A 15,949-nucleotide genomic window follows, 5' to 3' on the forward strand; every position below is an offset into this window, starting at 1 on the left:
CCTAGGGCTTGCTAGCTGGACCGTCTAGCCAACTTGTGTTTCTAGATTCAGTGATAGAGCAGGTCTAAAGGAACACACCTGGTTGGTGCAACATACAGAAAGAGCAAAGTCTCTGGGGCTTTATGAGTCTTTAAGTCAAAGTATGTGACAATTGCTTCATTACAGGGTAGCTGTGTTAGGTGAGTTATAGAGAGAGCCCTGGGAACACTCCTGGTTCCCTGAAAGTGTTTTTCCTAGAGCTACACTTCCTTCCTGCAGAGAGACCTAGGGGAGGAAGGAAGGTGATCTTTGAGTAAGCCTGGTTTCGCCAGCTGTATCCCCACCCAATTACTACAGCAGCGAGAGTGGCAGGCAGCTTGGAAGAAACCCTGAAATTTGTAATCAGTGCCAGTGACTCACAGGATTTCCTCCCTTCTGCTGTCTGAATCCCCAGGGCCTGGGAGCCACCGGTGCCTTGGAAAACGGGAAGATAACCAATTGTTAGTGAGGGGGATGTAGTCTGGGGGCTCCCCTGCGACTTGCAGGTGACCAGACTTTGAGGGTAGAGTGGACTTTAGAATCCCGGGTTTTAAATATTAGGGACGGAAATCCAGGTGGGCGTTGCTTCTTCGGTGGGTATCGAAACCTTCACCTAGTCAACGCATGGCGATATGGACTGTGTGGTGAGTGACGGGACCGAGGGACATGTCTGAATCCAGATCCAGGGACTGTTCCCCAGAGGTTTACTATCTAGAGGAGAAGTGGGCGTCAACACAGCGGTCATGCAGGCCCTCAATTAGAACTTGGTGACAAGATGTAAAAGAAAAATACAAGGTGCTACGGCAGTTGAGGTGAGAGGATGTGCTTTGTTTGGGGGAACAGTGTGGCCTTCCCTGTTGGGGTCCCTATGCCCTGAGTCGGATTGTGAAAGATGAAGTGTCAACTAAGGGCGTGGAGGGTGGGATATGGTGGCTCCAGGCCTGGGAAGGGAAAATGACAGCCCACGCGGAGGAGTTGGTCAGGGCTGGAACTCAGGCCAGGAATCCTTTTGCCAAATTCATGGATGAAGGCTCAAGTAGCTGGGGAGGAGAGTGGAGCATGCTGGGACTTGACCCCACCCCCACACATAGGGTGGGTTTACTGTGTTCTTCCTTCTGCAGCCCAGGGTCACCAGTTTCCCACACAGAACCGATTTTTGTTTTAGCAGAAAATGGATTAAACACCTTTTTTTCTTTCTTTTCTTTTCTTTTCTTTCTTTCTTTCTTTCTTTTTTTTTTTGTTTTTTTGTTTTTGGTTTCTGAGACAGACTTTCTCTATGTAGCCCTGGCTGTGCTAGAGCTAGTTCTGTAGACCAGGCTGGCCTCAAACTCACAGAGATCCACCTGCCTTTGCCTCGCCAGTGCTGGGACTAAAGGCGTGCGCCAACACCATCCCACTGATTAAAATGCATTTTAAAAATCCTCTCATCGACTTGATACCGTATGAGCATATACAGGGGGAGGAGGTCCCCCTCAGACACAGACTTAGGGGAGGGGAGGGGAGTAGGGGGGAAGTGGGAGGAAGGGAGGAATGGGAGGATACATGGGATGGGCTAACAACTGAGATGTAATATGAATAAATTAATTTTAAAAATCCTCTCATCTATAATTTTTTGTTTTTCTAGTGGTATAGTTAAATGTGTTTACTGCAATAAGTTGGAAATAATAAGAAAAAAAGTCTGTAACTTCCCAGAGATAAACCGTTGTAAACTTACTGATGTGTTGTAAACAAACAGAAGTTCCACGTCTATGTTGTTTGCTGGTTTATTTTGGAGTGAGGGCTATGTGACCTAGCTAGCGTCGAGTTTGCTATGTAGACCAGCTCACCCTCAAACTCAGATCTGCCTGCGTCTTCACACCTCCCTGCACTCTGCTGTATGCTGCTCCTTCTTCCTCCTCCTTCTTTTCTTCTTCTTCTTCTTCCTCCTCGTCTTTCTCCTCCTCCTTTTAAACCACGTATTATTACAAGACCTTCTGTCATTAGAATAATGGACATAATTTGACCTTTAACGATTGACTATATTATCAAATGGAGTTTTCCAGTTAGCACACTACAGTAAAATTTCTTCTGTGTGTGTGTATGTGTGTGTATGCATATATATGTTTATAATATAAATGTCTGTGTATGTAGCATAGTGTAGTATATATGCAAAATATAGTATATATTTTACTTATTTTATTTAAAAATTCTATTTCTTTCCTTTTACGTAAATGGGTGCTTTGCCTGCATATATGTCTGTGCACCACATGACACCCAAGTGGGCCTTGGATCTCTGAGAATGGCGTTACAGATGGTTGTGGGCCATCTTCTGGGTGCTGGGAATCAAGTCTGAGTCTTTGAGGAGACAGTCAGTGCTCTTAACCACTGAGCCCCAATTTCCTCTCCAGCCCCAATTTCCCTTAAATCATTGTTGTCAGCTCTGATTATTCCCGAGTATCTATTCCATGAGTGGAACCACGTTTTCAGAATAAAAGGAATGACCAGTTTAATAACTTTCTAATTTTACTTTTAAAATAAGCCTTTTTGAGGTGTAAGCTACATAGGGAAGTGCATCCAATTCAAGTGTCAAATTTAATGAGTTTTAACAAGTCCCTCACCCTATCTTAAATGTTTACCCTTCCTTCCTGTCTTTACTCTTTAGTTTTTTTGAGACAGGATTTCACTATGTAGCCTTGGCTGGCCTGGAAGTCACAGAAATGGTCAGCCTCTGGCTCCGCCTTCTGAGTGCTGGGTTTAAAGGTTTGTGTCGCCAGCCCTGGGGCCTACTTTTCTTTCTAAATCAACTTCACTGGGTTTGTTGGTGAGGATGAGAATTATGATGATTGTTATTTATAATCTGCATCAATTATTTCTTTCTAAACGATAATGCCTGGTTTCAGATACACATTTAAGAAATCTACAAGAGGTGTCCGGGTAGTCTATCCTCACTAATCCACTTGCCCCAGCTTTATGAAGTTTACAGTTGACAAGAAAATTTCCCTTTGCCTCTAGTGTATAGCATGATGCTTTGAGGTATGGATACAGGACAAAATGGTTAATTCAGAATCATTTCATAGCCACCACCAACAACATGCACTTAGCCTTTTTAGAGGTGAGAGCACTTAAGGTCAAGTGTCTTTGCAGTGCCAAATCTCTAAGACAGTGGTTCTCAATCTGTGAGTTGTGACCCTTTTGGGGGGGGGCAGATATCGAGGAATTATCAGATATTTACATTATGATTCATAACAACAAAATTACAGTTATGAATTAGCAATGAAAACAGTTTTACGGTTGGGGGTCACCACAACATGAGGAAGTTTATTAAAGGGTGGCAGCGTTAGGAAGATTGAGAACCGCTCCTCATTAGTGTCTGGTCGCCAGGCTTTGAAATGAACATCTCTGATTTACTAACTTGTTGGGGAACCCGGCTTGTTTTTACCTCTCTTTTTTGAGTAGGAGCGAGGTGGAAGTGCTTCCGCATTTCTTGTCCAGTTTATTCTTGGCCCAGTCTCCCGTTGTTTGTGTATCCACTCCCCTTTGTTCTTAATGCTCTGTTTGCTTCCTGGTGTTCCAATCTTGTGCTGTTTTCCACAAACATTTATCCAAATTGTTTCTTTTCTCCTACCCCAACTCTGCTGGAAGCTTTAGATTGGTGTATATTGTGTCTTTTTGTAAAAATAAAGCAGATTTTTTTTAATAGAGTCTTACTGTACAGCCCTAGCCTGCCTGGATTCGGGATCCTCCTGTCTTGATCTCCCTTGTGCAGGGATTACAGGCATGCACCACCACACCCAGCGACATCATACTTTTTTGCTATGTATTCTATTTTATGGCCTTCTAGTTTTTCTATGGTTATAATAAGGGTTCCAGCCATCTGGAATTTCTCTTAGCTTATGTGCTTAAAATCAAATTTAGATGTACAATGAGATAGTAGAGGCGTTTCCTCTTATTTGTTTTAACTTTTTAATTTTTCTGTTTTTTTATTTTTTTAAATTGGTTGATTTGTTGGAGAGAGGTCTCAAATTTCTCAGGCTGGCTCCCACCTCACTAAGTGGGCAAGGGTGACCTTGAACTTCTGACGTTCCCATAGGAGTATCTCTTTCTTGAAACAAAACTTCATTCTTTGCTACTCTTTGGTTGTTTGGTTTGGTTTGGTTTTTGTTAGTTTATTTTTGTTTGTTGGTACTGAGGATTGAACTCAGGGCTACTCACATACTAGGGAAGTGCTTTTTGAGTTATATCCTCACTTTCGTTACTTTTGTTTAAAAAGTTATGGATTAAACAGTAAGGGGAGAAATGGAAACAGTAAAAACATTTGGGCAGAAAAACATCTGGCTAGAACATCACCAGGGTTTGAGAGAGAGCACACTCTCACACATACTCACATGCATACTTATACACACATTCTCTCCTCTCTCTCTCTCTCTCTCTCTCTCTCTCTCTCTCTCTCTCTCTCACACACACACACACACACACACACACACACACGATTAGCGTAGAATTTAAGATCCTCCTGCCTCAGCCTTCAGGGTACCGGGCACAGGTGTGAGACAGCACAAGTGGCTTTCTCTCCGGATAGTTTTGCACCATAGACACATCCTTGCCTGTGTCCCGTTTTTTTGAATTATGTTCTCCATAGTTCAATTGCTATGTATATGCAGAGACCTTAGTTTTTAAATTTTGATATATATTTATCATTAATTGTGTATGTATGGAGAGTGGGTGGGTGGGTGGGTGTGCACGTGCATGCACGTGGGTGCCAGCCTTCCACAGCACTTGTGCACACGCATGTACGTGGGTGCCAGCCTTCCACAGCATTTGTGTGTGGGCTAAAGTACAACTCGCAGGTTCTCTTCCTCCACCATGGGCTCCGGGGATTGAGCTGAGGTTGTCATACTTGGCGGTAAGCACATTTACCCGCTGAGCCAGGTCCCCAGCCCTACAGGTTTGTGGTAAGATCCATCTCACCGCATCTGTCTTCTTGAAGTTGTCAAAAATCTTTGAGAGGCTTTGAGTGTGAGGTAGCCAGGCTAAGAGAAAGAGGATTCACAATGAACCGAAAGGGTCAGAACTCATGTGAGAGGCTAGACAAAATTGCTGGTGTAGACCATAGAAACCAGAAAGGGTGTGTGGAGCACTAGACTGACGTATTTACCCGGGGCTTTGGAACTGGGAGGAGGTAGACATGATGGCACAAGCCTGTAATCCTGGTGCTAGGGAGGTGGAGACAGGAGGATCAGAAGTTCAAGGCCATCCTCAACTACATAGTGAATTTGAGGTCTGGGCTACAGGGCTATAGGAGGCCATGGTGGGAGTGAGGAAAGGGGAGAGGAGAGATGAGAGAGAGAGAGAGAGAGAGACAGACAGACAGACAGACAGACAGAGACAGACAGAGAGACAGACAGACAGAGACAGACAGAGAGACAGACAGAGAGACAGAGACAGAGATGAATGAGGAGAGAAACAGAGAGAGACAGACAGACAGACAGAGACACAGAGACAGAGACTAGAGGACATGTGAGCTTGGGACCCGAGCAGTGAGTGAGTTGGGACTATTCTGGCTGAGTAAGGATTTGCTGCCTTAGCTGGCGGCAGGGTTGATCTGGCCCTTTCGTGAGCCCAGCGGCTGGTGAAGCAGGGGCGTGGCTGCTGTTTAAGTTGTCTGCAGATCTCATCTAGGGGAGCAGAAGTGGTTAGAGCTCCACAGGGGGGCTGGTGCCTTGCTGAGGGGAGGGGCAGAGGCACCTGCACCGTCCTTCTTCAGCAGTCCTGGGACCACACAAGGCCTTGTGTAGGGTAGGCAAGCTGGCCGCCACTCACCTACACTCCCAGCCCGTACACTCTCTATTTTTGTTTGCTCAGTCAGGCAGCCCTACTTGGCTGGTTCAAAAGCGATCGGAACGAAGGCCCACAGCCAGCATCTTGATGAGGGAGCTGCACACATTGTAGTATAGGAAGTCAGTTTTGTCAGTATGGTCGTTATCAAAGAGAGTAGAAGCCTGAGAATTAATGCAGTCAGCCAAGGAGAGTAGAGCGAGAAGGGCGTTTTCCCGTGAAGTGACTTGAGAGAGAGTGTGGGCGTGATGAAGGGAAGGTCATAGATGCATAGCATCCCAGTGGCCACAGGACAAGGGCTTCGGGGAGGACAGATGGTGGACACTATGGAAGTATTTAGCAAAGGGGCCGACGAGATGGCTTAGTGAATGGCTTGTTGTGTGAGTATAAAAACCTGAGTTTGGAACTCCAGCACACACAGACACACACACAGATAGAGACAGACAGACACACACACAACTGACACAGTCAATCATACATACATATATATAGACGGGCAGACAGACACACACAGTTACACAGGCACAGACAGACACACACACACACACATGCAACAGACACAATCATACATACATACATACATACATACATACAGATGGACAGACAGACACATACAGTTACACAGGCACAGACAGACACACACACACACACACAACAGACACAGTCATACATACATAGGTACATACATACATACAGACAGACAGACAGACAGACACACATAGTTACACAGGCACAGACAGACAGACAGACACACACACATACAATAGACACAGTCATACATACAGACAGATAGACAGATGCACAGACAGACACAGTTACATAGGCACAGCCAGACAGATAGACACACACACACACACCAGACACAGTCATACATACATACATACATACATACATACATACGGACAGACAGACACACAGTTACACAGGCACAGACAGACAGACACACACACACACACACACACACACACACACACACACACACACACAAACACACTATTCTGTGGAGACAGCCTTGTGGATTTTCAGGGTCTTGAGCTGCCATCTATCAGAGGACCCATATGCCAGCTTGGGGCAGGAAAGACTATTCCTACCCGCGTTCTTTCCGTGTTGTCCTCTCAGGTCAAGGCTGAATGATGACCACTTGGTAACCTGGTGCTTATAGATCTTCATTTGTTTGTGTCAAGGCTCAAGGTGACTTTTGTCTTTGTTTCCTTTCAGAATGCAGTTTCCAAGTATGGCTCCCAGTTCCAAGGCAATTCCCAGCACGATGCCCTGGAGTTCCTGCTCTGGCTGCTGGACCGTGTCCATGAGGACTTGGAGGGTGCAGCTCACGGGCTGGTGTCTGGGCAGGTTAGTCACTTATAAAAATATAAGTTATGTTTTTTCCTATGCCCATTCTAGCTCCCAAATACACAGGAGACCTATTACATTATTAATACGCTTCAAAGCGCTATAGCTAGGCACTTAGCTATTCTAACCCAGCCAATGCTGACCTGGCCTACTTCCCAGCCCTGTGCCCCGTTACCTGCCATCTAGTCCCACCTTTGTTGCTCTGTTCCATGTTTGTCCTCATGGTAACCTCCTCATGGCCACCAGCCCTCCCCCGGCGCGCTCTCTCTCTCTCTCCCTCTTCCTCTCTCTCTCTCTGCTCTGCTTTGAATTCTCTGAGATCAGAAGTCCTGTCTCAACTCTCCTCTTTCCTCTCCTGCCCAGCTATTAGCTGTTCAGCTCTTGATTAACCAAGATGGATAACAATCCCCCCCCACCCCCCCCACCCCCCACCCCCACCCCCGAGACAGGGTTTCCCTATGTAGCCTTGTTCTGGACTCACTTTATAGACCAGGCTGGCCTCGAACTCCCAGCGATCCACCTGCCTCTGCCTCCCAAGTGCATGGGATTCTTGGGCCACCACCACCCAGCTGGATAACAATTTTTACACAACATTGAGACAGGAGGTTCTTTGATAGTAATGACAATGGCCAAGTCCTGACTGCTACCAGGTCTCTGCACACAGAGATCAGCATCTGAATACATAGCGCACAGAACCATCCAGGTCCCCCAGAACCATCCCTCTCCCGCCCCTCCCTCCCCCACTCTCTAATCTGTAAGGCTGTTCATCTTCCTTTTTCCCATAGTTATTTACTCAACTCAACTCTTTAGATTCCTGTATACTACAGCCATGGTGTACGCCTCCTGGGCTTGCTTTGTTCTTTTTTAGCTCTTGCTAGATTTAGACAGTCATCCCAGTCTACTGCCATATTTCTTGTCTTCCCTGGTCCCAGTGATAATTGTGAATAGGATTTCATTATGTCTCATAATTTGAAAAATGTTTTTTGTTGTTTGTTTTTGCTTGTATATATGTGTGCAGGTGCAAGTGCGAATGTCAGAGATCAACACCAGGTGTCTTCCTGGATCCTGCTTCACCATAGTTTTTGAGACTAGCTCTCTGATCTGGCAGCCAGCTTGCTGATCTGGCTAAACTGGCTGGGTTACATGCCCTAGGGATGCTCTGGTCTTTCCTCCCCCTGTGCTGAGATCACAGGTGCACACTGCCAAGTGTGACTCCTGCTGGGGCCTTGAATTCACATCCTTACGCTTGCATGGCTGGTACATTTTGGGTTGAACCATCTTCCTACCCTCAACATTTTTTTCCTTAAATTTTTTTTTTCCCTCTCCATTCTATGCATTTGTTTGGTAATCTGGAGCCACGTGAGCCATTGTTTGTTATTTTTAGACAGTCCCGATTCAACCAACTCTGCTCTTGTTTTCTTGGTTAATATATCTCATGGAACAGTAATCCCCATTTTTCTTAAGACATGGGTGGGTAATTTCTGATTTTGATGAAACCCTAGACCCTTGGGACAAAGAAAGCATTAGAATACGGTGAGTTTGCTTCTGTTGTTGTTGGCTTTTGTTTTGTTTCCTGTAGATAGAATATTGCTATGTAGCTCAGGCTTGGGCTTGGGCAGTCCTCCTCGCTCACTCCCTCTCTGTTGTGCTGGGGATGACAGCTTCACATAGAGTCCAACCTGGTTTTAAACTCTTAAACACAATCTCCCCTGCCTCAGTTTCCCTAAGTGCTGGAATGACAGTAGTCTGTCAACACACCCAGCCACACTACAATGCTTTGTAAAAGTCAGGGTTAATCAGCACATCAACTGTGTTCTTTATTAGCACATCAACTATGTTCTTTATTGGCACATCGACTATGTCCTTTATAGCTTTCCTAAGTAAAGACCAGTAATGGCTTTAGTATCATCTCTTTATTGCTCATGGAAAAGTGAATGAAGTTATGTTATGAGTGAGCCAAGTTATAGTAACCAGAGCCTTAGATAGTGGGCATCTTGTGCACCTTGGTCATTAGCCAGCAAGTAGCGCATTTTTGATGGATCTCACCGGCAACTCAGGCCCAGCTGCCAGGACTGCTTCTTCAGCTTTTTGTTTCCTCCACTTCCTCTATGGTACTGAGAGCTGACCCTCAGCCTCAGGCCTGGGAGGCAGGTGTTTTCCTGGAGCTGCATTCTCAGCCCTTTATTTTTGTTTGATAGCGGGACACCTGATTCCCATCCTTCTCATGAATTCACTAACCACCACCACCAAACAACAACAACAACAGCAACAGCACCCCCCTTGGGAAGCCAGGCTTGACGGTGCATGTCTGTAATCCCAGCACAAACAGCTAAGGCAGGGGCAGTCGTGGGGCAGGAGAGATGTATCGGTGGTGGTTGAGAGTCAGTACTGTCCTACCAGCCGCCAAGAGTTCTTTTCCCTTTACCTACAGCAGGCAACTCACAAGTGCCTGTATCCATGTTCATAGGCATCTGTGTTCTTCTGGCCTCAGGGAACCTGGACATATGTGCACACACACACACACACACACACACACACACACACACACACACACACCAAATACAGATACATAACTAAAGTTAATCTTAAACAAAGGGAGGGGACTAGTCAGGCTCTTAGCCTAAGAGACTCCAGCTTGAAAGCCTTTTTTCTTGTTTTAAAAGCAATCGCTCCAATGAGTGGAAGGAACCAGTGCAACAAAATTGGTGGTTACCCCAGCAAAGGTGGAGGCAGGTGTGGTGCTGTACACCGTTAAAGCACTTGGGAGGCAAAGCCAGGTAGCTCTCTGTGAATTGAAGGCCAGCCTGGCCTATTTATTGAGATTCAGGCTGGTCTACGTTACAGAGTGAGACCCTGTCTCAAAACAAAACGAAAAACCCCAGGGCACCATACACCAACCTGGTGCTGCTTTCTCTGGTTTAGGAGGGGATGTGCGATTTTCCTTTTATTTATAGTCATTTTCCTATGGATCTTATTCCTATCTTTATTTTTATGTGGTAGAAAGTTAACTTCATCTGGCTTAAGGAAAGAGCATTTGTTGTTTTTTATAACCTGCAGTTCTGGTTGAAGCGGCTTTGTGTGGGACTGAATCCAAGGTCCCAGGTGATGTCACTACGTCTGTGACTCTGTCTCTCCCTTCTTTTTCTGGCTCTGCCCATGTGGGAGCAGGAGGGCCTTCTGCACCGCCTGGCCTGTCAGAGCAAACCCTGATTGTCCTCGCTCAGTCGGCACGCTCCTGCCTGGCCATGCGATCAGAAAAATGGAGCAGCCTGACTGGGCACCCCAGAGTCCCATGCCTGTGGGGGGAACATGGGCTAAGGAAGAGTTTACGGAGTTAGAATTAATTACTGGCCCATGGAGCACGTTCTGTCTACTTCTGTGCCTTCCATAAATTCAAAGAGCACATTTTGAAATGGTAAATGCACGCGTGCGCGCACACACACACACACACACACACACACACACACACCTGATACAATTTACTGCATGTTCTGTATTGTAAATCTAATTTGACAATTTTCATGATTTATTATTACCTGGTATATAGTGGACACTCAGTAAACTTATTAACTGGTTGCCTTATTTTAATATTTATGGTGATAATTCATATTCTATAGTTAATGGAAACATAGGTCAGGCGTTTCCCAGGGTCACTCACTCTTTGGTAGAGTTTCAAGTAGACCAGACTTGGAGTCACTGTTAGTTAAGGATGACCTTAAGCACTTGATGCTCGTGCTTCTCCCTCTCAAGTGCTGGGATTATGGATGTGCACCATGACACCCTTAGGGGTCATCATCTTCTACCTCGTGGAAACAGGATTGAGCCTGGATCCATGCATGCCAAACCCAGGATGCTGGACCTCCCTTCCTTCAAGTCTTGGTCTTGTCAAACCCAGGATGCTGGACCTCCCTTCCTAAGGGTCTTGGTCTTCTCAGGCAGCAGCTAAAGGAGAGGTAAGGACAGGTGTTTCCACCTCCTGCTGCTGCAAACTCATCCTGTTTGCTTCTCTCTTCTCTTTACATACCGGGAGTCCTTCCTACCTGGAAAGTAGATGGGATAGATAACTATGTTAGTCAGTTTGCTGTTACTGTAACAAAATGGGTTAGGATAACCAGTTTACAAAGAGGAAAGGTTTAGTTTGTGGCCAAGTGGACCTACTGTATTTGGGCTGTGGTCAGGGAAACACCTCTTGGTGGGAACACATGTAGGGACAAGCTGAGAAGGGTCTGGATTCTTCCAGCTCCCTTCAAGGGTGTGCACATAGTGACCTAAGACTCCCCACTAGGCCCAGCCTCTGAAAGGTTCTACCAGCTCTTAATAGTGACAGCCTGGGACCGCTCCTTAACACAGGGGCCTTTGAGGGATATTCCAGACCCAGGCTTCAGCAGCAGCCTTCCAAATAGCCTTTCATTCCGCCCCCCTCTATTCCTTTGGTAGCCAGAAAAATCATTTGGCTTATGGTCACAGAGGAGGTAAGCTGTGTGGGTCCAAGTCACACAGCAAATAAATGGGAGAGCCCCTATCCAAATAAGGAAATGCCACTCTATACGAGGATTTCTGAACCTGAGCATTTCTGGCATCTGGGGCTGGATAGTTTTTCCAGTGCCAGGCTGACTTCTGTGTCATAGACAGCACCAGCACTGTCTTTCTTGCTAGGTGCGAGGACAGTCCCAACTCGCGTTAAATGTGTGTGCAGACATTGCCAGCTGTTCCCTGGTGTGGGGACCCAAATCACCCTCTGGTTGAGAAACTCTGCCCTGAATGAAATCTTTGTTCCCTATGAATATGTGCCACCCTCAAGCTCTTTGTCGAGATATCTGGGTTTAAGTCATGAGGGCCTGCCAATCATTCTTCATAAGCTCAAGGGACTGGACAGCTACAGGAAAAGTGGCCATGATGATTAGCCTTTCAGGTAGCTTCCTTCCTTCCTTCTTTCTTCCCTCCTTCCCTCCTTCTGTCCCTCCCTTCTCCCCTTCTTTCAGGCTGGGGATGGACCCCAGGGCTCTTTGCTTCCTAGGCAGTTGTTTACTCTTTGAGTGACACTCCCAGCCCCCAGTTTCCACTATTGCCCTCCACTCTAAAGCCAGATCTCTTTAGAAAGGGAACAAAGTGCTGGGTGTGGTGGCGCACGCCTTTAATCCCAACACTTGGGAGGCAGAGGCAGGTAGATTGCTGTGAGTTTGAGGCCAGCCTTGTCTACAAAGGGAGTCCAGGACAGCCAAGAATATACTAAAAGAAGACGAAGAAAAGGAAGAAGAAGAAGAAGAAGAAGAAGAAGAAGAAGAAGAAGAAGAAGAAGAAGGAGAAGAAGAGAAAAGAAAAGAAAAAAGAAAAGAAAGAAAGGGAACAAGGTGATGTCACCTCCTGCTTGCCTTGCTCTGGTGGCTTCCTACTGAACTGGAACCAAATCCTCCCTGATTGGGTCTGCCAACCGCTCAGCCTGATTCCAGATTCCTCTCCCTGCTCACCCCCTGTCCTCACCATATCAGCTTTCTGTCCCTCCATGGAACAGGTGTGGGAGAAGCAGTGCACCCCTCCAGGCAAGGTCAGGAAGTGGCTGCTGGCCAGAGCCAGGGGCTTACTCAGCCTCACTCTGACCCGGCGACACCAGAGGTGACCCATTCTCTGTCCTCCCACCCAAGGTCACCTCTGGATGGTGGGCTGCCTCGAGGCCGAGCTGTGTACCTTGGAGGCAGTGGACAGAGCCTTGTGGTCATTTATCATGAAAACTTCATTTTCCCTGCAATGAAGAAAGCTTGTGCCCTCTGTGTAACTCAGAGTGGTTTCCCCTTTTGAAGTTATTTCTGTACCGAGGACATAGGAAAGCCATACAGTGAGATTCACTTATAACTGCAATAGAAAACCTAAGGGCCACTCTCTTTTCCATTACTTTAACAATTCTTAAATTCTTCCATCCTGCAAATTCCATCCTGTATTTTTCTTTCACTGCCCTCTAAACACCAACATGGAAACAATCTTTTTGATAGTTTTCCAGAAAATGCTGCTTTTGCAAAAAAATAAAGGTAGGAGTGAGTCTAGGGAGAGAAGCAGCAGCCAGTATGTATTAAGTACCTACTGTGTGCTAGGGAGAGAAACAGCAGCCAATATGTATTAAGTACCTACTGTGTGCCAGGTAAGAGTCCCTCCTCCCTTCCATCCTCCCTTCTTCCTTTCTGAGACAGAGTTTCCTACTGTAACTTAGCCTCAGTCTCACACTGTAGCTCAGGCTGGACCCAAAATTCAAACTGTAGCCCAAGGTGCCTTTCAACCAGTGATCTTCCAGGCTCAGCCTCTCAAGTGCTGGGATTGCAGGTGTGAGCCTCCATGCCTGGTGTGCACCTCATCTCTTGACTGTCACCATAGCTCCATGCCGAGGGGCCACTGCTTAAGCATAAGCATATGACGAAGCTTTGAAGAGGTATCAAGGTTCACTTGCCTAGCAGACCAGATCCATGTTCCTCTGACCCCATAGTCCGTGTTTTGTCAGTGACTTTCTACTGTCTCTCTCCACGTCTTGCTCAGGATTTCCACTCTCCATCCCTTGGCGACCCTGTCCGCGGTCAGCCCAAGGTCTCAGCTTGCCATCTTTATACAGAACCCCTCTGTATCATTGTAAAGTCCTGCGTGTATGCAACTTGGACTGCACTAGGTGGGGAATGTCAGTGGCCAGCTAGGGAGAAGCACACAGAATTAAAATGGAAAACTTGCCCAGTGCTGAACAGCTCTGAGCAAAGGAGGAGCCTAGGTGGCGATGGCCAGAATCAGTGTTTTCAGTGTTGGTCACTCTCTCCATGACTTGCACCCTGGCAGGGACATCTCAGTGCAGGTTGGGTCTCTTGGTAGGGAATTAAACTTTTCCTGGGGAGACATAAGCAAATGCCTCTTTACCCCAGATAGAGGACCAACAACAGACCCAAGTGACCACTCAATTCAAGTCTTCTTGGCAAACCAATGAGTTTGTTGGGCTTAGGCATAGGAGCATGGGTGAGGAGCTCCTTAGAGCTGTATACATGACCTCAGAACAACTGAATCACTAACAGGCCCCATCCCTGTATGGGTGGTGGCCTCTCAAAGCTATACACACAGCTGGATGTTAACCTTCCAGTTCGTCTATGTTCTAGAACCCCGTGTGACCACTTGTAACTGGGTTGGGATTACAGGTAGCTGACAGGACACAGGGAGAGTGGACAGGATCTCAGGTGAGGGTCTAAGGACCCTTCCTAGGTCCTTTTCTATGAGGAAGCATCAGTGAACTGGTCTCAGGTGGGTAATCACAGCTGTGGTCCACTCAGAGGACTACATTCCTCATATTCTCACCTAGGGACTGGACTCAAGGCCTCAAGAAGGGTAAGCCCTAGGCAGAACATCCCAGTGTCCACACTTAATGCGAGTTCACACCTCCAGGCTCTTGTAAATGCTTTCCACTCCACATCTCTGCCTGGCCATTGACTCTGCCTGGCTGTTGAGCCACCCTTGGACTTGCTGTGTCTTTTCCAAGCCCTGTCTTCTTTGACTTCTGGAGTTGGTTGTGATTATCACTTGCTTTCTTCTTCCTGGTTGTGCTAAGAGCCCTTCACACAGAGAGTCTTGAGTCACCTTCCCACCTCTTCTCATCTTCATGGCTTCCACTGAGGCCGCCTGCTATTGCTTGGACACTTAAATCTTCTAATGGCCCTCTTTACCTGGGAATGGCTGTTGAGTTAAAGCCTTTCTGTAAGTATGGAGCTATGACTCTGGTTTTTAAGATATCTCTAATATGTAACACCCGCCACGTGTACTCAGCGTATACCAGGCTAAGTGTCTTCCATCTACCCATCCATCCATCCATGCATCCATCCATGCATCCATCCATCCATCCATCCATCCGTCCTGTCATTCCCAGAACTCCACGGATGGGGGTGGGAAGGAGAGCACATCTAAAAAGACTCCTTCAGGTAGTGAGGATCAAAAAAAATTTTGAGAAATTGAGATAGAATGCTGTCAGGCAAATTGTTTGTCTGGCCCTATCTGGACGCTCAGATATTTACTAAACAGCTTTGTATTATGAGTGGCTGTGATTGGGATGGGCCCTGGACAGCCTTCAGCGTGGCTTTTGTGTAGCAGGAAATTCATAAGTAATTATGTCCCCTGCGTGGTGTGGAGTGGGTAGAGAGTTAGGATAACTAGGGGACCTGGAAAGCCAGAGCCGCTCATACTGGGAGCAGCAGCCTTTCAGGGGAGACTGGAGACACTGGGGTGGGTGAGATCCCCGAGGGAGAAGAGGTGAAAGATGGCCCAGAAAAAATCTACTCATGATGCAGAGAGTTGGGTTTGCAGATGTGATTAGGAGTGTGGAATTAGAGTAATTAGCTTGAATTACCCAGGTGGCCCCTCAGCACAATACTGAGTGTTGTTATCACGGGCAGAGGGAGTTTGGAGAGCACCAAGGACAAAACAGCATGAACGCAGAACACAGGGAGATCTGCAGATGCTGACCCAGAGGATAGAATGGTGTAGCCACAAGGCAAGCAATTCCAGCAGCCTCCGAATCTGGAAGAGGCTAGAAGATTCCTGCCTAGAACCTCTGGAGGGGGTGGCCCCTGGTCAACACCTTCCCTTCAGACTGTTGATACTGAATGTGGATGTATCCCAGGCCCCAGCAGGACATAGGTGAAGAGTGGCGCCATCAACCCCAGGCTGGAGGGGGGACAGAGTGTGTGTGAACCTCACTATGATCATCTTTCAGTTCCGAGTTCAGTACATGTTTATACCCTTTCTCAGGGACCCA

At 46.8% G+C, this 15,949-nt stretch overlaps 1 protein-coding gene across 3 annotated transcripts in view; it reads left to right on the forward strand.

The window, feature by feature from the left end:
• Positions 1-15,949, forward strand: part of USP43 (ubiquitin specific peptidase 43) — a gene marked incomplete at its 5' end in the record, with an annotated part of 67,164 nt that overhangs the window by 1,848 nt on the left and 49,367 nt on the right. For all 3 annotated transcript variants that reach the window (XM_084761855.1, XM_084761857.1, XM_084761856.1), the window contains one exon: positions 7,051-7,182. In XM_084761855.1, coding sequence (XP_084617981.1) covers positions 7,051-7,182 — 132 coding nt within the window. The remainder of the gene's footprint in view (positions 1-7,050; positions 7,183-15,949) is intronic.

Source organism: Acomys minous, assembly GCF_964271855.1.
Source record: "Acomys minous genome assembly, chromosome: 16".
Taxonomy (NCBI): Eukaryota; Metazoa; Chordata; class Mammalia; order Rodentia; family Muridae; genus Acomys; species Acomys minous.